Source organism: Ursus arctos, unplaced genomic scaffold, assembly GCF_023065955.2.
Source record: "Ursus arctos isolate Adak ecotype North America unplaced genomic scaffold, UrsArc2.0 scaffold_9, whole genome shotgun sequence".
In the NCBI taxonomy this organism is placed as follows: Eukaryota; Metazoa; Chordata; class Mammalia; order Carnivora; family Ursidae; genus Ursus; species Ursus arctos.
The window spans coordinates 353798-376910 of NW_026623111.1; the positions used below are offsets into that span (position 1 = coordinate 353798).

At 50.8% G+C, this 23113-nt stretch overlaps 2 protein-coding genes across 9 annotated transcripts in view; one reads left to right on the top strand and one right to left on the bottom strand.

The window, feature by feature from the left end:
- The window catches only part of GAK (cyclin G associated kinase), a 58921-nt gene extending 40861 nt beyond the window's left edge, over positions 1–18060 (bottom strand). The window contains exons 1-6 of one of the 8 annotated variants that reach the window (XM_057309654.1): positions 17727–18052; positions 17108–17257; positions 6620–6681; positions 5891–5950; positions 4846–4960; positions 1117–1259 (exon numbers count right to left, since the gene is read on the bottom strand). In XM_057309654.1, coding sequence (XP_057165637.1) covers positions 1117–1259; positions 4846–4960; positions 5891–5950; positions 6620–6681; positions 17108–17257; positions 17727–17871 — 675 coding nt within the window. In that variant the 5' untranslated portion in view covers positions 17872–18052. Of the gene's footprint in view, positions 1–1116; positions 1260–4845; positions 4995–5196; positions 5951–6619; positions 6687–17107; positions 17258–17726 lie in introns of those variants that run through there. The other 7 variants (XM_026485920.4, XM_044379364.3, XM_048211890.2 and 4 more) reach the window with 7 other exon arrangements.
- A 54-nt stretch (positions 18061–18114) lies between these two features.
- The window catches only part of TMEM175 (transmembrane protein 175), a 41831-nt gene continuing 36832 nt past the window's right edge, over positions 18115–23113 (top strand). Inside the window, exon 1 of the mRNA XM_057309541.1 lies at positions 18115–18374. The gene's annotated coding sequence lies outside the window, so the exon portion shown is untranslated. The remainder of the gene's footprint in view (positions 18375–23113) is intronic.

The following is a 23113-nucleotide window of genomic DNA, read 5'->3' on the forward strand; positions in this document are numbered from 1 at the left end:
TGGTTTCTGACCCCACAGACTTCTGCAACAGGGGGGCACCTGCCAACCTCTCAGGTTCGAGGGACAAAAGGAAAAGGTCAGGCTTGTCCAAGGTTCAAATCTAAACAAAGATGCCACCCCACAGACAGGGTGTGCCAGTGTCTCCCCGGCACACGCGAGAGCACCCCCACCGGCTCCAAGGAGGGGAGGGTGCGGTTCCAGGCCAGCCGGGTTGGAGACACACCACACTTGAAGAAAAATCTGGGAAAGCTGGCCACAGACTGGACAAGAGATGATACGAAGGGATCAGAGAGTTCTTCAGCAAACACCTGCTCCTTTAAGATGTGGCCAGAGTCAGGGTACGAGCTTCGTGGATGCCCGGCAAGTTCCACCAAGTCCCGACTTTTCCAAAGACACAAGAGAGGAAATAAAAAGTAGGCCATAAACGAGAAGAAGGCACTTGCAGCACATACGTGAAAATGCCACTAGTCCTGCTGATCAAAAAGTCTGATGGACACACGACAGAAAAAGAAGGGCAAAAACATCAAGTTTACGGAAGAAGACGGTACTCGCTACGAACACAGCAAACACCATTTCGTTTCATTAACAGTGTGGAAAAGGGACAATCACGACCACGTTGCTACTCCCCCCCGTGGGCAGCTCCAAGTCTGGCGGCCGGCGGGCACCGTGCTGTGGCATCTCGGGAGCACTGCTCCCTGTGGGACAGCGACCTCTGAGCCCAGCGCAGACGCCTGCAGAGCCTCTGCCCGTGGACGGGTCGTCAAGGGGCAAGAGGGCACGGACGATCCAGAACAGGAGCAGCTCCCCTCACGGCTCCAGCAGGTGGAAGGGGGGGAGCCTCAGCCGTGAGCATCCAGAGCCAGCAAAAGGCCAGGTTGGTAGAGGAATGGGCACGCAGGCGGCATGAAGCCCCAGGCCCAGGAGACTGCAAAGCTGAATGATATGGAAAGGGCTCGGCACTGCTTCCACAGAGAAGCTTCCAGAAACCCGTTTTGACGTTAAGAAGCAACGACACCCATCTTCTCTGGAAAAGCCATCCCAGACTTCACTGCCGGCAAGCTGGACATCCTGACTGGGGGCAGTGGTGCAGGCCCGCACGGTGGCGGGAGGCGGTACCTTGAGGTCTCTATGGATGATGGGCGGCTTTTGTCTGTGCATGTGCTGCACCGCTCTGCACGTCTGATAGAATATCTTCAGAACAGTATCGCATGAGAGCGGACCTCTAGATTCAATTTTCTTTAAAAATTCCACCAGCTGCCCTAAAAGACACAATTAGATTCACATCACCATGGAGCTACGGACGCTGCACCCACCCCAGGCGGCACAGCTGTGCGGCCTCCTGCTGCCCCGAGCCCACCGAGGCGCCCACCGCCGCGCGCGTGAGCCGGCATTCGCCCCTAGGGCCCTGACGCAGAAGCTGCCTGTCCGGGAAACCCCACGGAGGGACCGCCACCGGGACGCAACGAAGTTACAGAGCCCACGACCTGCGTATTCACCACAGACCTTGCACCTCACATGGTCAGGCACAAGATGCAGCTACGGGCGCCACGACCGCAAACACGGACACCCTCTCAAACCGCTACATGTCCTCAGGCAGCAAATGGTCACCTGCCCGAGAGCGTGAACCCTCAGCCAATACGCATTCCTTCCTGAAGCACAGACTGTCCATGGACGGAGCGCACCGCAGCTCGCCGTGTGCTGAGGGCACAGACCTGCACCAGGCGCTGGGGGCACGGACCCTGCCCTCCCTTGGGGCTGTCCCCTCGCGGCCACTCCTCCCTGTCTCTGTAGCGCAAGGACCTGTCATCCTTGGACCCAGAGCAGGGAAGCCAGGAGACTCCGGTGCGGGGCCGCTAGCTCCGCCACAGGCAGGGCTGAGGGCTTCCTCCGTGACCACGTGCCACCTCCCCACTGGGAACGCCACGTTCATGCCCCCAGCACCTGCCTCTACAGGCTGCCTACACACCACATGCCTCAGCACCCTAACCCTAACCCTACAGCCCTGTTCCTACCTGTGGACCCTGCCCAGAGACACTTCCCAGAGCCTCCCCCCTCCTGGGCTCTGCCCTGCTCCCTTCTGGCTCCAGACCCCAGGCTGCCTCAGCCCTCCATCTCCTTCCGTCTGCTGGCACACTGCGCCACAGGGACCCACCCCCTCAATGCAGAACCAAAGTCGTTACCACCCCTACAGGCCTCATCTCCTGCCACACACCCCCACAGACTCCCTTCCAGCCACAGGCCCCAGGACCTTTGCACATGCCACACTCTCAGCTGGGATGGTTTTTTCCTCTCTTCAGCTCCTGGCTACATTACCTTCGAGGGAGCCATCTCTGCTCACCCTATAAATGTGCACACCCAGGCTCTTTTCTCTATGACACATGGGACTACCCAACCCTCACTATGGACTTTGCTTGGGGTCTCTTTGTCTGGGAGAGGCACTGAACCCCTGTGCTGCATGCAGCAGTGCCAACAGACACAGCTTCCAAACGTGAAGTGGATGCTAACTGCTCTGCAGACGGCACAGCACTTGGACAGACAGCATGGCCTTCCCGCACTCCCAAGGGGGGTGGAGTTTTGTAATGGCATCACCTTCGCAGCTCGCAAAACGGGATTATGGCTCAGGACCTGCACACTCCTGTCCACTGACCCATCTGCCACAGAGTCTACACTCTGGTGGACCGCCCAACTCTGCAGGCCTGCACACCAGCCCGCCTGGCCCTCACTCCACTGGACCAACCCACTGCTGCCCTCTCCCAGCCACACCTCCATCACAGCCTTGCACCCCACCCTCAGGAGGGACGGGGTGCCCTCAGGAAATAACGGCCTGCTCCCCCCCGTGACACGGGCAGGGCACAGGCCCCACAAGGCATTGCTAAGGGGTTCACAGCAGCGGTGACAGACTGACTGCCATGCTGCCTTGGGTAACAGGAATGAGCCAGGCCACGGCAGGCGGGTCACAATGCCAGTGCTTCAGTGGCCTCCGGTGTCCAGTGAGAATCAAGGGGGATCTTTTAATAAAGTAACAATCCTGGGGCGCCTGGGTGGCACAGTGGTTAAGCGTCTGCCTTCGGCTCAGGGCGTGATCCCGGCGTTATGGGATCGAGCCCCACATCAGGCTCCTCCGCTATGAGCCTGCTTCTTCCTCTCCCACTCCCCCCTGCTTGTGTTCCCTCTTTCGCTGGCTGTCTCTATCTCTGTTGAATTAATAAATAAAACCTTTAAAAAAAAAAAAAAGTAACAATCCTAACGGTGGCAGTGCTCCTGGAGAAGGCACAGTGGAGGGCAAGACTGGAGGGCGAGGACCAGGGAGGGGTGGGGGACTGTAGGCATACATCCAGGCCCTCCTTCAGTGGGACTGGCATCCATATCCTTCCCTAGGCTCCCCTCCACCCTCCACCCCATGCCCTGCGGCCCACAGCACCTGCCCTGTAAGCACCCCAAACTTCTCATGCTGCTCCCAGACGGGTGGTCCCAGGCCAGTGCCACACCGAGGTGCGTGCTCTGTGGGTCTGCTCCATCATGGAGCACCACGCCACCCCACACGGGCAAGTGCTGTCAGGGGCTGCTGCCAGGCCGCCGGGGTCCCTGGTGAGATGGACACATTGGTCCTGGTGAACCCAAAGCCTTTCAAAACCCAGAATGAAAGCGACCCAGGAGCACGCTGAGTGCCCCGAAGAGGAACAGAGGACATGATAAAAGAACCAAAGACGCATGAGCTGTGGAAAGCGGGACAAGGCACACACAGCACCAGCAGCACAGCCCACAGGGCAGACGGGAAGCCGCGTGCAGCCTCACACGTGCCGCCCAACGTGTGCTGCTCAGAGGCCCCACGTGGCACCCCACCCAACAGGCCCCCAGCAGCCCCGTCCACAGGATCGCCGGGCTCACGTGCCCGACACACGGCAGTTCCGTGCGTCAACATTTGTGGTCAAGGCAAAGTATGCGTCGCGAAAGGGGTGCTGGTTGAGGATCTCGTGCTATGGACCTAAGGGACCCTGCAGAGCCGTGAAGAGAGAACAAGTGAGCGTGTGGGCACGAGAAGACGCCTCACGTGGCAGGCTTTTCTCAGAAGGAAAGTGCATTTAGCGGCATTTATTTTAGGAGTGCCTCACTCCCCTGTGCTTAGACAGGGACCCCTGCCCCTGGGTGGTTCCCTGGCCCCGGCTCCCTGCCACTGCCAGCTGTCCACATCGTGCTCAACGCCTCCGCCCCCGCCTGCTACAACACGACTCCTCCCGGGTGCCCACGCTCACGGCACCCACCCTTTCCTTCCGTGAGTGCTCCTCTCGCGGGCACAGCACTCAGCCCTGTGGCCGCGGGGCGCAGGCTTCCTCTCTCCCAGCACACGCTCCTGGTGACCGAGGGCTGAGGGCACTCCGCTCATGACGCCCGCTGGCTCCTGCCTCTGGTTCCAGGCCCTCCTGGCCGGGCCTCTGCACCTGCCCCCACTCCTCCCTGAGAACTTGCACTATCTAGCGTCACCCACTGAGATGGTGAGCTCCAGCAGGGCAGACGTTCCACGTGTGAGTGCACCCTGACCCTCCGCGGAGCAGACGGACTGAGCCCCTACCGCGGGAACCAGGCACGTCCCATGCCTCTGCTCCCTTGGCACCATCCACAGATATTCACATAACCACTCTGCCCCTGGAACTCTCTGGAAGGCCCCTGGGTCCCTTCTACTCCTACCAATGAACTAGGGGGTCTTCCTCCCTAAGAACACAGGGAGCGCCTGACACCACTGGATCGTGTGCCCTCAAGCGCACAGCAGCAACCCCACCCTTGCTATTACAGCTAAGCACACGAACGTGTGACACCGCTGCGGCTCAGACCCTAACGAAATGTTACCTTTGCAGAGCTCGGTGAGCAGCAGGAACTCAGCCTGCCCAGTGTCTGATTCCTCTTTCCCTATGGATGCTGCAGAACAAAACTGGACAATATTGGGGTGGCCAGAAAGTTTTTTCTGCAGGTGTCTTGTTAAAGGAGAATGCGTAAGTCTGCACATTTAAAAACAAATATACATATGATATTAAAACTCTAGAGTCAAAATGTTGAATGAAATTACCTCATAATCCCAGCACGCCGGAGCAGAAAGATGGAGAGCAGGTGGGGGCAAACTAGAAAGGCAGGTTGCAGGTAGAAGAGGGAAAGGAGAGGGAAGGTGGGAATGAAGACCACCACCATGCTGGCCACACACACCTGACCACAGGCCAGGCAGTCCAGCAGGCAAAGGGCACGTGCACCATGTGGGAGGCCACGAGGAGTGAATGAATCCAGCAAACCTCTGCCAGTCGAGGACCCGTGGGCTCAGGCAGCCAGCGGGCTCATGGTAGACAGAGCTTCGAGAGAGAAGAGAGAACACGTTCTGACAGCAGAGGGCAAGACCCCCGTGGAGGGAGAACACGTGCCAGAGTGGAGAGCCAGCAAGAAAAGCCCCACACGTCCACCATCCGTGCAACAGAAACCCAACTGCCCGAGTGCTCGGGGCGGGGCAGCCGACCAGAAGGGACACTGAGGCCCATGGGAACTGGGCCCAGCAAGGGTCCCTGGCGATCACCAGAGCACAGCTCATGGCCAGGCGCCATGGGCCACATCAGGTTCGTTAGGGGCAGAGGGCAGGGAATCAGCCCACCCTGTGGGCACAGAGGCCTCTTGGGTCAGAACATCTGCATTTCCAAAGCTACCGAACCTCTTGCTATTACCCTGGGAGTGAAGAGCAAGGAAGAAAACTCCTTTCTACTAAAAATATTCCACAGATAGGTCCAGTGAAGCAGAAGGCCAATTTTAGCACACCCAAAGAGCCTCAAAGTAACCTCACAGCAGCAGACAGCCATAGTGTGATGCAGGCCTCCCTACGTGACCGCACGTGCTCTCAGTCCCGGGAAAAGGATACCATGAAACAAACTTCCTGAATGATGGCTCTGTTCTTTTCCTCTTCATTAGACAATAATCTCTGTATCAGGAAATAACAAACAAAAAAAGATTAAGGAGTGTTTATCTTTCTACTCTACACCCAAGAGAATAAATGCAATGTGACCTAAAAGCATAACCTGCTTACCTGTATGTTAACATCTGGCCTGTGTAAAAACTTGACAGAAGGTTAAAGACCCTTGAACATGGTCCTTTATGATCCAAGGACACAAGAAATACTAAAAATAGGAGACTTTTCTCCAAACAGGCGAGAGCAAAGTCAGACAATCAAGGAAAATGGGAGAAGACACTAGCAGGGATATGGGCCTACGTTCCTGATCTCCAGTCAGTCAGCGCCTCGGCAGCAGCCCACAACACCTGCACGGCCCCCACGAGGCCTGCTGCGCACCCCAGGTGGCCCCCCCACCGTGACCCCGAGCTACAGACAAGCTATGCGACCCATTTCACACCAGCGGCTTTCAAAACCCCACAACCCGCGGACCCCTCATTTTGGCACTTGGCATGGCGGTTACCCCATGCCCCACAGCATAAAGATTCTAAAGCTGCTGATGACTTTCCCTCAGAAGGGACCAACGGGAGACTGTTAAAGAGAAGTGTGTACTACATAAGAGGAATAAATCCCTGCAGACAGCGTCACGCAGACACCTCCTCACCACAACCCGAACCCCACACAAACGCCAACCCTTCTTACCTTCAAGGCGTACTCTCTGCCACTCCCCAGGTCTTGGGCTTCATACACAAACGCAAACCCTCCTGGAAATCCGAACAAGAGACAAATCAGTTCAGTGCTATGACTTGACTTGACAGTCAGCTTTAAAATATCTTCATAGGTGAGACACAAACTGGACTGGTGGCTGGCAGTTTCTTTTCCACAAACATAATGCCCCTAATTGAGAGGATCCTCTCTTTTAAATATCCTGCTTCGGAGACAGGAAGGAAATCAATATAGGAACAGAGATCAATGAAGAAAAGAATGGAGAAAATCAACAACACCAAAGCCTCTGAAAGCCAAAATTCTCTGAAAACAAGAAAATGAAACTGACAAATTCTAGACTGATTGATCAGAGAGACAGCAAGAGCAAGAAAGAGAAATTAAGAGAGGACCAACTACCCCATCTAGAGGAAAAGAGGCCCACGGTGCCCAATGCCCAAAGAAGATACATCCAGTACCACACAGACACAAAGAGTTCCTCACAAATCCTTGACTTTGAGTAAACTAAAACGTCAGCATACCAAACCCAACAATACGTACAAGAACGTAACACAGCACAACTGAGCAGAGCTGGTTCAACGTCTGAAAATAACGTAATTCTCCTGTTTTTAGGATTAACTCTAGCTTTCTCTATTTTCCCACGGTGAAAAATGACATCATGAAACGAAGAACTCTCAGCAGACTAGGATCATGAGGACGCTCGAGAGCCTAGTAACAGGTGTCTACGAGAGACCAACCATCAGCCTCCAGCCTCGTGCTGGGTGGTAGAAGACTCCGTGCTTCTCCCCAGCACCAGGAACAGGGTGAGGACAGCTGTTCTCACCACTGCCGCTCAACGTTGCACTGGAAGCCTGGCCAGTGCAATTGGGCGAGAAAAAGAAATAAAGGTCATCCAGATTGAAAAGGAAGAAGTGAAAATGGGGTTTTTTGCACACAATGTGATTGTGTAGATAACACTGTGAAATCTAACCCCAAAAAGCTATTATAACTAATAAAAGAATTTAGGGCAATCATGGGTTATATGCACAACATTAAAAAATCAACTGTATTTCAGGGGCGCCTGGGTGCCTCTGTCGGTTGAGCGTCTGACTCTTGATCTCAGTTCAGGTCGTGATCTCAGGGTTGTGAGATCCAGCCCCACATCAGACTCCACGCTGGGCATGGAACCTGCTTCAGATTCTCTCTCTCCCTCTCTCCCTGCGCCACCCTCCCCCCAGCCCCCGCCCCTGCCCAGGATCATGCTCACTCTCCCACTCAAAAAATAAAAATAAATCAACTATATTTCTACACACCTTAGAGATTTCTTAGACATAAGAACAAAAGCATGATCCACAAATGAAAACAATGACAAGTGGACTTCATCAAAGTAAAGAACTTCTGTTTTTTTAGCTACACCACTGAGAGGGAAACAACACAGAGCACTAGCTGGACTTTCAATCACATGCCCAATAAAGGACTCTCTCCAGAAAATCCCAAATTCAGTAACAAAAATTTTAGTGGGTGAAATATACAAAAAGACACGTCACCAAAGATACACGAGTGGTGAGTGAGCACACGAAAAGACGTTCAACATCACCATCCGTTAGGGAAACACACAGTTCCAAACACGAGAATCCTGCTGTCCATCTAATCAGAAGCCTCAGTGTTTCAAACGGACCGTACCAAGTGCTGACTGGAATGTGGGGACACTGAGTGCTCACACACTGCTTGTGGGAACACGGTCCGGCAGTTTCTTCAAAGGGTAAAGGTAAGCTGGCTCAATGGCCCTGTCTGTCATCACACTGCTGGCCATTTAACCGGAAAGATGGAGGACACATCCGTACAGACACCTGTACACACATGGTCCCGTTGGCTTCGTGTGTAACTGCCCAAACTAGAAACAGCCTCCGCGTCCACCAGCGGCAAGCGGACAAACCGTCATCCCTCCGTGGGACGCGACTCAGCCACCACCAGCAGCACGGAGGCAGAGGAGACACGTCACGTCTCAAGCACTAACTCATCTACAGTGTCGGAAAGCACACCGGTGGGGCGCCTCGGTGGCGCAGTCGTTAACCGTCTGCCTTCGGCTCAGGGCGTGATCTCAGAGTCCTGGGATCAGGCCCCACATCGGGCTCCTCCACTGGGAGCCTGCTTCTTCCTCTCCCACTCCCCCTGCTTGTGTTCCCTCTCTCGCTGGCTGTCTCTCTGTCAAATAAATAAATAAAATCTTTAAAAAGAAAGCACACTGGTGACTGCCTGGGGGTGGAGGACGCGAGAAGGAAAGGGCTGTAATGAGGAAGGACAAACATTCTGGAGGTGAGGGATGTGTTTCTGGCCTTGGCTACCGTGACAGGTACAAAGGTGTGTGTGCACTGAACGTGTTTAACGTGTCTGACACCTACATGTGCACTCTGTGTCTCATTTTTATCTCAACAGGCCTGCTTAAAAAAGATAAGTCCATATAAGAAAACAGATGAAAGGAAACAAGTGAAAATCCGTGTAACAAAAATAGAAAACAGATGGCTTCACTGGTGAATTCTATGGAACATTTAAGTAAGAATGAGCACAGCAATCTTGCACAAAGTCCTTCCTAAGTGACAGGAGAAAACAGTTGCCAACCCAAAGCAAAGACACAATCACAGATCGAAAGCACTCATTAGCACAGGTATAAAAACCGGCAGGAAAATGCCAGCAGGGAGAGTCTGGCAACACCTAACAAGAACCATACACTATGACCAAGTGGGATCCACTCGAGGGATGCAAGGGTGGTTCAACACCAAAACACAATTCCTGTGGCGAAGGACACACACAGGACGGGAGAGTGGAGTGCCTCAACAGACACACAGAAAGCATCTGTCAACACGAAAACCACTCACGACTTTTCTTTCTTTTTCTAAAAAAAGATTTTATTTATATATTGGGGGGGGGAGAGCACAAGCAGGGGGAGAGGCAGAGGGAGAAGCAGGCGCCCCACTGAGCAGGAAGCCCGATGCGATGTGGGACTCAATCCCAGGACCCGGGAAGCATGACCTGAGCCAAGGTAGATGCTTACCTGACTGAGCCCCCCAGGTTCCCCTGACTTTACAAAATAGTAACATGAAACATTCTCAGCAAACAGAGGGAACTTCTTCAGTCTGACAAGTGGCAACTACAAAAACCCCACAGCTAAACTGGGCCTTGATGGTGCTTTCTAACATAAAGAGCAAGGCGGGGATGTCTGCAGGGCACTGTGATCCCTTTCCCTGGGGACTGTCATCAGCACAAGAAAGCTAGAAAGATACACGGACAGCATAAACATCAGAAAGGAAGCCCAAAAGTGTTCTTATTTACAGACAATACGACTACAGGGAGACAGTCCCAAGGGCTCGACCAAAAGCCTCTAGAACAAACAAGGCTACAAGGTCCTCACGACCCGCCTCCCGGCCCCTCTGCAGCCCCCTCGCAGGGCCTTCCCCTGGAGCTGCAACCCCACCTGGGCCACCCTGGCCCTGCTCCTTGGCCTGACACTCCCCCCTCTGCTCAGGCTCTGCTCTCCACCCCTTTCTGGGGGCCTCCTCTGACCCACCCAGCCCCAACCACTCCCTAGGCCCAATTTTGTTCCTTCTTCCTAATGCTTTCTGACACCTGATGCTATGCCACACATTCCATTCGGAGACCTATTTACTGCTTCTCCCCCCAGCACCCAGAACAGGGCCTGACACAGAGCAGTCAAGCGAAACGCGAAGTGAGCACGTCCACAGATCAGGACAACGATATCCTAAGTGAAAAGCATCTTCCGATATTGAAACTCATCAATTACAGAACATTTAATGTCTGGCAGCAGTGTTACCTGTCACCTTCGAGCACATGCTTGCAGAGAAAGGAAAGAAGATGAACAGGAAGTCCGGACACTAAATTCACGGTGGTGGTTGCCTCTGAAGAGGGGGAAATGCAGTCGGGGTAGAAGGTCAGCAGAGCCTCTCACAGTATCTGTGATGGTTAGTTAAATTTTGTAAAAGGTCTGGAGTCAAATATGATTTTTTTCAAAGCTAACATTTATTAATTATACATAGTAGGAACACAAATATTTTTTCCGTTATTCTTTCTACTTTTCTTTGTTTTTGAAATTTTTCCTAAAAGAGAATTCCCGATTTCAGGACTCATTCTGTAGCTACATCAATCAAGACCGTGTGGTGCTGGTGCGGGAACAGATTCAAAGATGCCAACACAACAAAACAGGAACGTCCCAAAACAGTCCCGCGAATGTGCCAACTGACGTTTTTAGCAATGGTAAAATCAACCAGGTGGAGGAATGTGCAATGACCAGTGCAAAAAACACAACAAAAAACCAACTTTGAGCTAAACTTTACGTTTTATGACAACTGACTCAGAGGGTAAAATAAAAGAGTAGGAAACTCGTAGACAAAACACAGGTGAAAACCCTCACCATCTTCACCCTCATGCTCCAGAGCTGGGCCTAAGGGCTCTCAAATGTGACAGCAAAAGCAGAAGTCACATGAGGAAGGGCTGATAATGCGACCTCATCAAATTAAAACTGTGGGTCTGTAGAAGACCCTGTTTAAGATGAAAGACAAGCTGCTGACAGAGAGAAAATTCTTGCAAAGCACATGTCTGATGGAACACTTCTCTCCAGAACACATAAAGGACTCTCAAAACTCAGGGACAAGAAAACACAATTCTAAAACAGGCAAACGACACGCAGAGACATTCTGCCCGCGAAGGTACGTGGCCAGCCTCTAGAGAAGTGCAGACTGAAGGCACAGTAAGGAATCACTGCACACCTGCTACAACGATCAAATAAAAGTGCTGCATGAAATGCTGGCAAGGACCGGAGACACTGGGTCACGTGGTTAAGAACTCGGCTGCGTGGCTGCCGGCTCCACACGTTGAGCTCTAACTCCCAGTGTGACCGTATTAGCAGACGGTGGGTTTAGGGAGGCAATTAAAGATATAAGGTCATCATAGCGGGGCCCTGACCCCATAGAGCTGGGGTCTCTCTCCACCCGCGCAACCGAGAAGGCGCCATCTGACGGCCAAGGGGACAGGCCACACCAGAAACCAACATCGCGGGCACCCAGATCTGGGACTAGGAAGCTCCAGAGCTGAGAAAATAAATTCCTGTTGTTTATGCCCCAGTCTGCGGCATTTCGTTACGGTAGCCCAAGCGGACAAAGACACTCATCCACTGCTGGTGAGAAATGCGAGACAGCACAGCCAGTCTGGAAAACAGGCCGGCAGTTTCCAAAACAAAACTCGCAACTCAGTGCCTGCACTCCCAGGCACTTATCCCAGAAAAATAAGAAATTACATTCACACAAAAACAAGTGTTTATAGCAACTTTATTTCTAATAGCCAAAAACATCTGGAAACAACCCACATGTCCGTCACTTGGTGAATGATTAAATAAACGGGGGTCTGTCCACACCACGGAGTACTCATCACCAATGAACATGAACACGTTTTGGACGCAACCACGTGGATGGATCTCCAGAGTGAAAAAAGCCAAAAAGCCAAAAGGATACACAAATGTCAAAACTGTAGCGAGAGACCAAATCAGTGGTTTCCAGGGTTAAGAATGGAGGCATGGCTGTGAGGGTCAGGAGGGTCCTTGAGGGGATGAAAGTTCTGCGACTCCACGACGTCAATGTCAAGACGTTGGCTGAGACACTGACTCGTTTTTCAAGATGTTACCACTGAGGGAAACAGGCAAAGTATACCGGTGTCATTTCTTAAAACTACAAGTAAATAAACCTATAATTATCTCAAAATTGAAAGTTTAAATAAAAATAGTAATACTGCTGGGACGCCTGGGTGGCTCAGTCGGTCAAGTGTCTGCCTTCGGCTCAGGTCATGATCCCGGGGTCTTGGGACTGAGTCCCGAGTCGGGCTCCTTGCTCAGCAGGGAGTCTGCTTCTCCCTCTCCCTCCGCTCCCCCCCCCCCGCTTGCTCACTCTCTCTGTCAAATAAATACATCTTTAACAGAAATAGTAATCCTGTTGTGTGAAACATAAAGAAAGGACAGAGAACACATTTTATTGTACACATCCTGGAATTCGGAGACAGCCACAGATACCTCAGCTGTCCAGGCCAGCCCCCCACTCCGCAAGGCGGCTTGGCCAGGGACAGCAGTGACCCCGCCTACGGCTTGCTTGCTCCTCCTCACATACCCGCATCTGTGCGTATTATATAAAAATACCCGACTTGTACCTGCAATAAAAAACTCCCACAACTCCTGTCCAATTCAAAATGGAAAAGACTCGAACAGACATTTCGCACACAAAACGAGACACAGAACTGGCTAATAAGCAGGAGAAAAAGTGTCCCACGTGGTATCATCAGGCTCGTGGAAATCCCACACCAGACAGATACCCCGGCGCACAGACCAGCGCAGACAGAATCACGGGCACAGACAATACGAATGCAGGTGCCGGCTAAGGACGGGAGCCCTCGTGCGGCTACTGGGAAGGCACACCCGTGCAGCCTGCTCCACGCAGAGACCTGCATCCAACTGAGACCCCAAAATGCCACGCCCGGGTATTTTACCTGAAAGAAAACACACGGCCACAAAAAATCCTGTGAAAGAATGTTCTCGGCAGCTTTATTCATCATAGCCCGAAGTGGAAACACCCAAGTGCCCACCAGCAGGCGAGGGGATGAACAAGCCACTACAATGGAGGGGACAAACTTCAGAGACCAGAGAGAGCACTCGGGGAGGGGCGCCTCTGGAAGAGGGAGACTCTGAGCAAGGGGAAGGGGGCTTTGTGGGGTCACTCAACTGCTGTCTACCTCGACAGCTGGTTGGCTACATGGGCGTAAGCCCTTATCAGAGCATCTAAATTCTATACAGTTTATTGTATGTCAATAACTCAACTTAAATTGCTTTTAATTAAAAGAAAAAGGATGCCTACAGGACATCCATGCACGATTCCAGAACAGGAGTCTGAATAAGCTAATAAGCACGGAAATATGCTCAAAGTCATGAGACAGAAAAATGCAAATCCACACAAGCCCATACAGTGTTTGCCCACTGCAGTGAGGGTGGTGTGGGGGCAGTGGGGTCTGGCAGGCCTCCACGGAGGGTCACGGACTCAGAGTTGGGGGGGGGACAGTGAGCACCAGGAAACCAGGAAATGTGGTGCAGCGGCACAAGGAGCAATCTGGGAGATCTGACTATGTGTTATCAATTAACACTGTTTCTAAGGAACACACTCCCCGTTACCTCCGTCTCCTACCCTCACGTGATCACCACAGATCTTTCAGGGTTACGTGCCCATGCGGACAGCAGGAGTCCACAGAGAGGAACAGGCTGGGCCAACGGAAAGACAGAGGCCAGACTTTCCCCTGCCCCACAACAGTGACCTGCGCCAACACCTCCCCCCATGACCTCCCCGCAGGGTGACTTCCTCCCACAATAATCCCTCCTCCATGGCGACCTCCCCATGATAGGCACCTGCATGCACCTGCACCTGCAGCCAACTGAGGCACGCAGCTCCCATCCTGGCCCCCCAGCAACGCCCACTTCCAGAGACTCCGCAAGCAGGTGCACTGCCGATTGCTTCTTTCACTGTGACATCCTCTGGACATTTCTCCCTGCAGGACACACTCGACAGGTGGACCTGCGCCACCACGTGGGTGACCAAAAATATGCTCTACCACTCCCGCCTCCACCCAACTCCACCACTCACTGGCTGGTGGCACTGGCAAGCTACTGACGGCCGTTCCGTCAGCCACCGTCAGGATGAACGACCACAGGAAGCACGAGGGACTATGCCTGCCAGAGTCAGAACTCCATAAATGCTGTTTTGCTGGTTACCGTCACTGTTTCATACTAGATTTTAGTTACGACAGGTAAGGGGCTGATGTTCAAGTCGCCAGGGTGCAAGTGAAGAGGGTGGGGTTAGGAGAACTGAGAGAGGGCAATTAATCAGACACAAGACTGGACCACACCATTCTGAACAGAACCAGCTGCCCAAGGCACAAGCCCCTCCTGCAAAGACCTTGGTTATCTGTGCGCTGGGTGCCTGGAGAAAAGATCCACTCAGCACCACTTCCTGGGTGAGAGCAGCCACGGTGGTTGAGAGAAAAGATACTGGAACAAGACCACCAAGTCACAGGGCTCAGGCACACTTCCTGTGTGAAAAGAGCCGTGTGCCAGAATGTCAGTGAGCGACGACCGCCCCATCATCTTTTCAAATCAACTTAAAACGTACTGCGCTGTGAATTCCCGCAGAGGATGTCCTGACTCAACCTACGACTCTCTCCTTTCGTCACGCCAACCCCAGTGGTTTCTGAAACCTCCAGCCAAGAGTCCTATCGCACAACCCTGCCACTGCCAGCCAATACCAAACAGCCCCTTGCCCTCACCAATCCCGACACTTGACACAGACAAGGGATAAGCCCTCTAAAAGCAGGGACCAGGACGCAGAGGGGTGGACGGCTAGGACAACAGCTGGCCTGGAGTTAGTGTGGCGTGTGCCCCCCAAACAGAACACAAGGGACCCACGTTCATCAAAGGCCACTGATACCACGCACGGCACACGGTGTTCCAGCAAACACACACAACCAGTTACACATAAACTACAGGACAGCTCTGCAGACTTCTTTCTTCTTCTCAAGAGCTGCCCACATACACCTTGTCCACATCACTAGCTGTGTAGCCAAAGTCAAATAGTCACTGTAGAGGTGGACTCACCTTCGGGGCCAAACCTGTCTTGGCAGAGCGATCACCTCTGTTACCTCTCTGGACAGTAGAAAGCAAGCAAGAAGGTGCAAAATCCAAAACAAGAGAACATAAAGGATGTATTCTAGGATCTGCCTGGACTCAGCATCTCTGACATTGGGGTTACTCCCAGTAACCTGACTTTTTTTTAAATGAAAACTTAAAACCAATTTTCAAAAGATTAGGAAGCTATCTGGCTCCACAGTTCTGCCCACAACCCATTTCATGCTACAGAGACAAATTTCAAAAAGCTATGAAAACAATGTTTTTTTTCCTAAACCACTTCACAGCAAAATCTGATCTATCCTAAATTCATCTGGGGCAACACCTGACATGAACAGAGGTGGGGCTATTTAAAGACTTAATTACCCCACAGCGAGGATACTCACTCATTTAACTATGGACATGATTTATTTAATTATTAAAGACTTTCCCAACTCTTGTAGGAATATCATAGGATATACAGCATGGCTATTATCTTTCTGAAACCTGAAGAATTGTGAAGTTGTCAACATCTCTACCCAAGGGTTTCAGGTTTGGAAACTTCCCCACATTTATATAAGACAGCATGAATTCCCACAGCCTAGGTTCCAGGGTTGCTGTTTTTCCGGAAAGACTTCATATGGCTTTCTTACCATTTCAGTTCAGGAAGAGGCTTCACAAGCTTTAAAGGCTACAAGGCTCCCGTTACGTATCTAAAGACTAAGACTGTGCTGGGTATTTTTATCTCCTGACTTGCCTACATAGCAAAGGGAGGGGGTTCTTTTGCACAACCATATCAGCTAGTCCCATTTCCTTGTTCTTCATCCTGGGTATTAAGTGACCGGTAAACTTCCTGCTCCACAGGACCCACCTCCCATCTCTGATCACCCCTCCTCCTGCCTGGCCCCACCCCTGCCCTAGTAGGGGCTCATTCTCAACCCTCTCACCTCAGTTTGGCCTGCTGGAACCCCCGCCACTGCCTGTCCTGCCCCAAGGATCCCCCAGTACCGCGCTGTCCTGTCATTAGAGTTTTTGTCTAATTTTAAATTCCAGAAGGCAAAAACCACGTATACTGTCAACTATGAATTTCTTAAAAAACCAAGATAATTGCTTGGTATTTTCGGAATAAGGGAACTGATCCGAGGGAACTCTCATTCTAACAGATACCACACTTGAGAATGTTAATAGAGGTTCTGGCCCCCACATCTGTTAAGAAAAGGTTTTCTTACCAAATCACACCCAAAATCTGTTTGTTCTTTACCCAAGTGGAGAAAAAGCGTGTGATAATGCTGCAGCCAGAACATCCCCTCAGGCCTTTAGGAATAAGGACATCAGAAGGGTCTGCTCGTTTCTGCTCAGACTGAGCATACGTGGCAGTGGTCGGCCATGTGACAGGCTGAGCCTACAGTCCTGAGAGCTACCAAGCCAGGTATGTGGTTCCACCTTGCACCTCTCCCTTGCCCACACTAACTCCGGGGAATACTGTCCTGCACCAGCACCAGCCCCAGAGCCAACTGTGTTCAGCCAGTAAGCATCCCAGCTAGCAAAATGTGACATACCCCTGCGGGCGCCACCAACAAAATGTAAGGAAAATCCAGAGGAGAGAATGGGATCACACCGACGTTGGCAATAGACTCTGTGTGAGGAAAAGAAAGGACATCAGGAAGCTGGAGAAAGCACGCAGAAACAAAGAGGACTAAAGAATGACCCGGAAATTCCTCCTTGGCTGACGAGTGCAACCTGAAAGGCTCTGGACCGGTCGTGACTGTTGGCATGCCCTAACTTACGTGGACGCACAAAGAGATCAGGGCAAGGGAAACTCAGGTGGCGAGACGAGGAAGCTGGGCAAAGGGTCACAGCACCGTCTATCCCAACATCCAAGGAGGACAGGACTGCAACCACCCGCACCAAGCGGCACAAGCACCCACGCGAGGATCCTGAGAATTGAGGAGAGACAGCCCGATGTCCAGAGGTCCAGTGCTGTCCCACCACCCTCACAACGGCCCGAGACGTGAGGCAGGGGCCATGACTCATAGCCGCCCAGCGTAATGCTCAGCCTTCTGGGTCCCCTTCCTTCCGGCCCTACTGTGGCCCCTCACCCGCCCACCACCTCCTCCCCCACTGCCGCGGCCTCCCCTCTGGCCGCAGGTCGGCCCCACACCGGCCCTGACTGCCACGCCTCCGGCAAGGAAGTGCCCTGCCCCAGACCCCGCCTCGCTCACCCTCGGCAGTCAAGCCGGTCGGCCTCACCCGCTCCCCACCGCGACGACCCTCCCCATACCCCACCCCGGCGGGGCCGCTCCGCACCGGGCCCGGTCCGACCCCGCCCCCTCCCGGCCCGCCCCGCGCCCGGCCACCCCGCGATGGCCCCCGGCGCCCGGCCCCGCACCCCGGCCCGGGCCTCACCCTCGGCCAGGACTCGCCGCACCCGCAGCCGCAGCTCGCCCAGCTCCACCGTCTGCCCCACGAAGTCAGTCTGGTCGCGGCCGGCAGCGCCGCCCAAAGAGCCCGGGCCTGCCAGGAAGTCCAGCGCAGACTGCAGCAGCGACATGGCTGCGGCCCCGCAGCGGGCGCCGGAGCGGGGAGCTCGGAGTCCAGCTGCGTCCGGGTCCGCTCAGCAACCGCCGGCCCGGAGCTGCACCATCTTCCGCCCCGACGCCGTGACGTAGGCCCGCGGGGGCGCGTCGCAGCCCGGAAAAACGCCGGCGCCTCCGTTGCCCCGAGCCGGGCGGGTGCGCGTGCGCAAATTCCTGGTCGCGGATCGCGCCTGCGCGGCGCCGGGGGTCTAGTGACGAGCTTCCGGCCGCCGTGCTTCGGACGCCCCGCTGACCCGAGCGCGGACGGGCGGTTGAGTGGTGTGGCTCCGGGCCCAGCGTCTAACCGCTCCCCACGCGGTCGTGTCTGCAGAGGCCACTTGTCAGGGTGCTCGGGCTTACGGTGGCCTCAGCCCCCGGCCGGGAGCGGCGTGGGGAGCGGCTCGCTGGACCGCAGCTCTCGAGCAACGTGCAGTCTGGCCGCCCAGCCCGCGACACCCCTCGCGACTTGTTGAGTAAGGTCGGTAGCACCGGGCACGCTCCTAGCTGGTTCGGTTTGGTGGGGGGGCCCACGTGAAGGGTTGGTTTGTGTTTTTTTTTTAATGAGTTGGTTGCTACCAAAAGTCTGAAAAACTTAAATTTAAAAAGCCCAGGTTTCCAGCTTCTGTAGAAAAGTCAGACCTGGCAGCCTTGGACCCAGAATCGCGTGTGTCACCACTCACCTACAGCTGCCCCCTCGGGGGAGACACGGGTCCTGCCCGATCGGCGCATTGATGTCTTGTGCCTGGTTCGTGTTGGCAACCCCCTCTGTTCATTCTCAAACTGAAAAACGGATCTGAAAGCCCCAACCAGCGTCTTAGTCTTCCTAGAATTTCAAGTTATTAAAAACCTCTTTCTAGACAAACGTGTGTTATTATCCTTATAGTAATAGCAGCTTCGTTTGTACCGTGCTTTTTTACAACAGCCTTTTAGGAGTACCTCGGAGAAGACGGCACAACATCCTTACCCCCACCCCCTCTGCCTTTTTCAGGAGTGAGAAAACATGCTCAACAATATCATTACTTGGCCAACGTCCACAAGCATTACTGCTAGAATTCTCCCCAAGTCATGGCATTTCCAAGCAGTGCATTCGTCTGGTGCCTGTAAGGATAGGGGCTCAGGACAGAGGCCAAGCTAGATACCGATGTTTGATGTCCTCAGCGTGGATGGCAGTCGACTGGCGTGAGAGCAGAAGAGAGCAGAAACAGAGTTAGGCAGAAAGGTGTTAGAACGTTCAGAGAGTAGACCAGCGTATGGAGAAGGAGCAGCCAGGGCCACAGGGAGAAAACCAAGGGAGCATTGTGTCCCAGAGCCAAGGAGAGATGTTCCCTGGGGTGGGGGGCAGGAAGCCATTTAAGAGTGAAATAGAGAAAGAAATAAAAGATGTACCTTGGGTTTGGCAACAGTGAGATTATCTTGTGACCTTTCAAGAATAGTTTCACTGGAGTGGTGGGATGGAAGTAGAATAAAGAAATGAAGAGTTGGAGGTGACTCAAGAGGTTTGGTTATGCAGAGGAAGGTGTGGGAGCTAGAAGGGTGGTGTGGGGTTGAGGTGCTTTAAGATAGGAGATTTTTGAGCAGCTTGAAGCTGATGGGAGGGAGCCAGTGGGGCGAGAAAGTTTGCCCGTACAGAAGAGGGAGGAATAGTGAATAAAGTTCTCTGGAAGATGGGCGGGTAATGACATCCAGGGCATAGGGAGAGTCATATTCACTGGGGGCATAAGACAAACACTTTCCATAGCAGAGGGAGGGAGGGAAGATGGGTTGCATTTGCCAGTAACCTGATGTGTTCATTGGAATGAAAGTGAAGGAATTCTTTGATGGCTTCTGTTTTCACCATGAATTAGGGAAACAAAACATCTACTGAAAACAAGAAGGGAGGTAAGAAAACTAAGGTTTAGGCAGTGTGGAAAAGATACAAAATAGCTGTTGTGGATAACTCACTGGAAAGCAGTAGCGTTTGAGGGTTCCTTTGAATTTGGAGGCCATGAATTTATCCTCATATGACCTAGGGTCAGGGTCAGAGGGTTTTAAATAGTGTAATTACTTTGGAGACCAGAGCTTACTCAGACTTTTTATTTCAGAAACATTTATGGAGCACATTTGTGTACTGGCACTTCATGGACCATGTTAACTCAGTCTGTATCTCCAAACCACACTTCTGTCCTGAACTCTTAGACCTTTGCTGCTAAATAGCTCATGTCGTGTATACGTGTTTAAAACTGAGTTTATGGTCTTCATCTGCAAGCCTCTTCCTCTGTAGATGTCACAGCAAAGAGTACTGCCAGAAATTAAGAGGGTCATTTTGTAAGGATGAAGCAATACATTCATCAAAAAATTGTAATAATTCTAAACCGTTTTGTGCCTAATAATAAGGCTTTAAAATACATGAAGCAAAACCAAATTTTTTTTATCAAAACCCAGTGTAAATTGGAGTTGGAGATTTCAATACCTCTTTCACTAGAACAAGTACCAAGAAAATCACCAAGGATATAGTTGAATGAAACCATCAACCAACCCGACCTAATGGACATTTATAGAACACTTTACACAGTACCAGCAAAATACACATTTTTGAGTGCGTAAGGAACATTTACCAAGATGGATCTTATTCTGGGTTATGAAACAAATATGTTCTCTGACTGCAATGCAATTAAGTTAGAAATCAATAATAGATATCTGGAAAATCTAAATATTTGGAAACTGAATGAGTCACTTCTAAATTACCCATGGGTCAAAGGAGAAATCAGAAGGAAAATTAGAATTTTGAAGTGAATGAAAATAAACATGCAACATTTTAAAATGTGTGGAATGTAGCCAAAACATACTAGAAGACAGTTCTCAAACTAATAATTTCAGCCATTCATCTTAAAAAACAAAAACAAGAGCAAATGAAACCCAAAGTGAGTACAAAAAGGGAAATAATATGTCAGAGTGGAAACCAATGAAATAGAAAACAAAAACAAAATCAGTGACAACAAAAGCTGATTCTTCGAGATCAATAAAATAGAGAAATCCATGGCCATATTGAACCGGAAAAAAAAAAAAGACAAATTAACAATATCATGAATAAGAGTAATGATGTTGGTGCTAAAAGGATAATCAGAGAACATGAACACCTTTATGCCAACAAACTCAGCAGCTTAGACTAAAGAAACAAATTCCTTGGAAGACACTAACATGGCTCGCTATTTCTGCATAAACTTCAAATCGAAGGAAGGAAGTATTAACCAGCCCGGCCTATTCTATAAGGATAGCACTATTCTGACACTGAAATTTGACGAAGACGTTACAAGAAAAGAAAAAGACTAATATCTCTTGTGGACATAGATACGAAAATTCTTTTAAAACATTTTTTAGCAAGTTGAGTCCAACACTACAAAACGGATAGTACAACATGACCAAGTGAAGTTTATCCCAGGAACGCGAAGTTAGCATTTGAAGATTGATCAATGTATTTTATGCTATTAACAGAGTGAAAAAGAAAACCGAATGGATCATCTTAATAGACACAAAAAAAAAACATGATAAAACCCAACATCCATCCCTACTTTAAAAAAAAAAAATTGCCAGCAGACTAGGAATGAAATGAAACTTCACCAGCATATTAAGGGCATTTATGGCATTCGGGGGGGGGGCTCAGTGGGTTGAGCATCTGACTCTTGATTTCAGTTCAGGTCATGATCTCAGGGTCATGAGGTTGGGCCACATCTGGCTTTGCACTGAGCATGGAGCCTGCTTGAGATTCTCTCCCTCTCCCTTTGCCCCTCCCCGCCATGTGCATGCGCATTTTCTCTCTCTCCCTCTCAGAATAAAATAATATGGGCATTTATGAAAAGCCTATAGCTGACATGCGGAATAACAGTAACAGGCCGAAGTTGTCAGGTCTTACCACTTTTGTTCATTGTATAAGAAATTCTAGCCAGTGTAATGAGGCAAGGAAAAAAAAAGCTTCCAGATTGAAAATAACAAGTAAAATTGTTTATGAAGATGACACAATGGTTTATGTTACTTTCCCAATCTTGGTACCATTGACATTTGGGGCCAAATAATTCCTTTGAGGTGAAGGGGTGGCATTATCACATTGTTGGACATTTAGCAGCACCCCTACCTCTGTCCCCTAGAAACCATCAACACATGTCACTTGTCACAACCAGAAATGTCTGGAGACATTGCCAGATGTCCCTCAAGGGACATTACCACCCTCGTTTGACACGGCTCTATGTAAAAACCCAAATGGGATCTACAGAAAGCTACTAGTCCTGGTAAGTGACTTTAGCAAGATTGCAGGGTACAGGATCAATAGGCAGGAAATAAGTCCCATCATTTCTAGATAACCAGCAAGGGAGTAGGAGTTGAAATGAGGGGAAAACGTCATTTACAACAGCATCGAAAAATATTAAATGCTTGGGGTAAATCTGAAAAAAAGACGTGCAAGATTCATACACCGAAAACTAAAAAACGTAGCTGGGAGAAATGAAAGACCTTAGTAAACGGAGAGAATACACCATATTCATAAATTGGGAGATTCAGTCAGACGGATTCTTCTCAAACTGATGTATAGATTCAGTGTAATTCCTGGCAAAATCCCAGCAGACTTTTTGTAAAAATTGACACACTGATTCTAAAATTAATTTGGAACTGCAGAAGAGGGAGAATACTCCAAGCAAGTTTGAACAAGGACAAGTTCTGGGACTCACGTTGCCTGACTTCACCGCTCATTATAAAGCCACAGTAACCAAAGTAGTATGGCGCTGGTTTAAGTGCATAAGTCGGTCAGTGCAGCAGAATTGCCAGAAAGTGGCTCACAAGTGCATAGAAGGTCAGTTGGTTTTTGACAAAGGAATAAAAGTAATTGAAGAAAAGATAGTCTTTTCAAAAAATGATGCTGGAAAAATTGGATATCCACATGTTTAAGAATGTTAATCTATGTCTTGCATTATATACAAAAATTAACTCAAAACATCTAAGTGTCAGGCCTGAAACCATAAAGCTTCTAAGAAAAAACAAACTGTGAGACATTTTGGTATGACACTAAAGCACAACCAATAAAAGAAACAACCTGTATTTAATCAAAATTAAAAACTTCAAAATACGTTGTTGAAGATATTCAATAGGTGAACAGATAAACTGTGGTACATCTATAAAATGGATTATTATTCAGCAGTAAAAAGAAAGCCATTAAGCCATGAAAAGACATGGAAGCATCTTAAATGCATA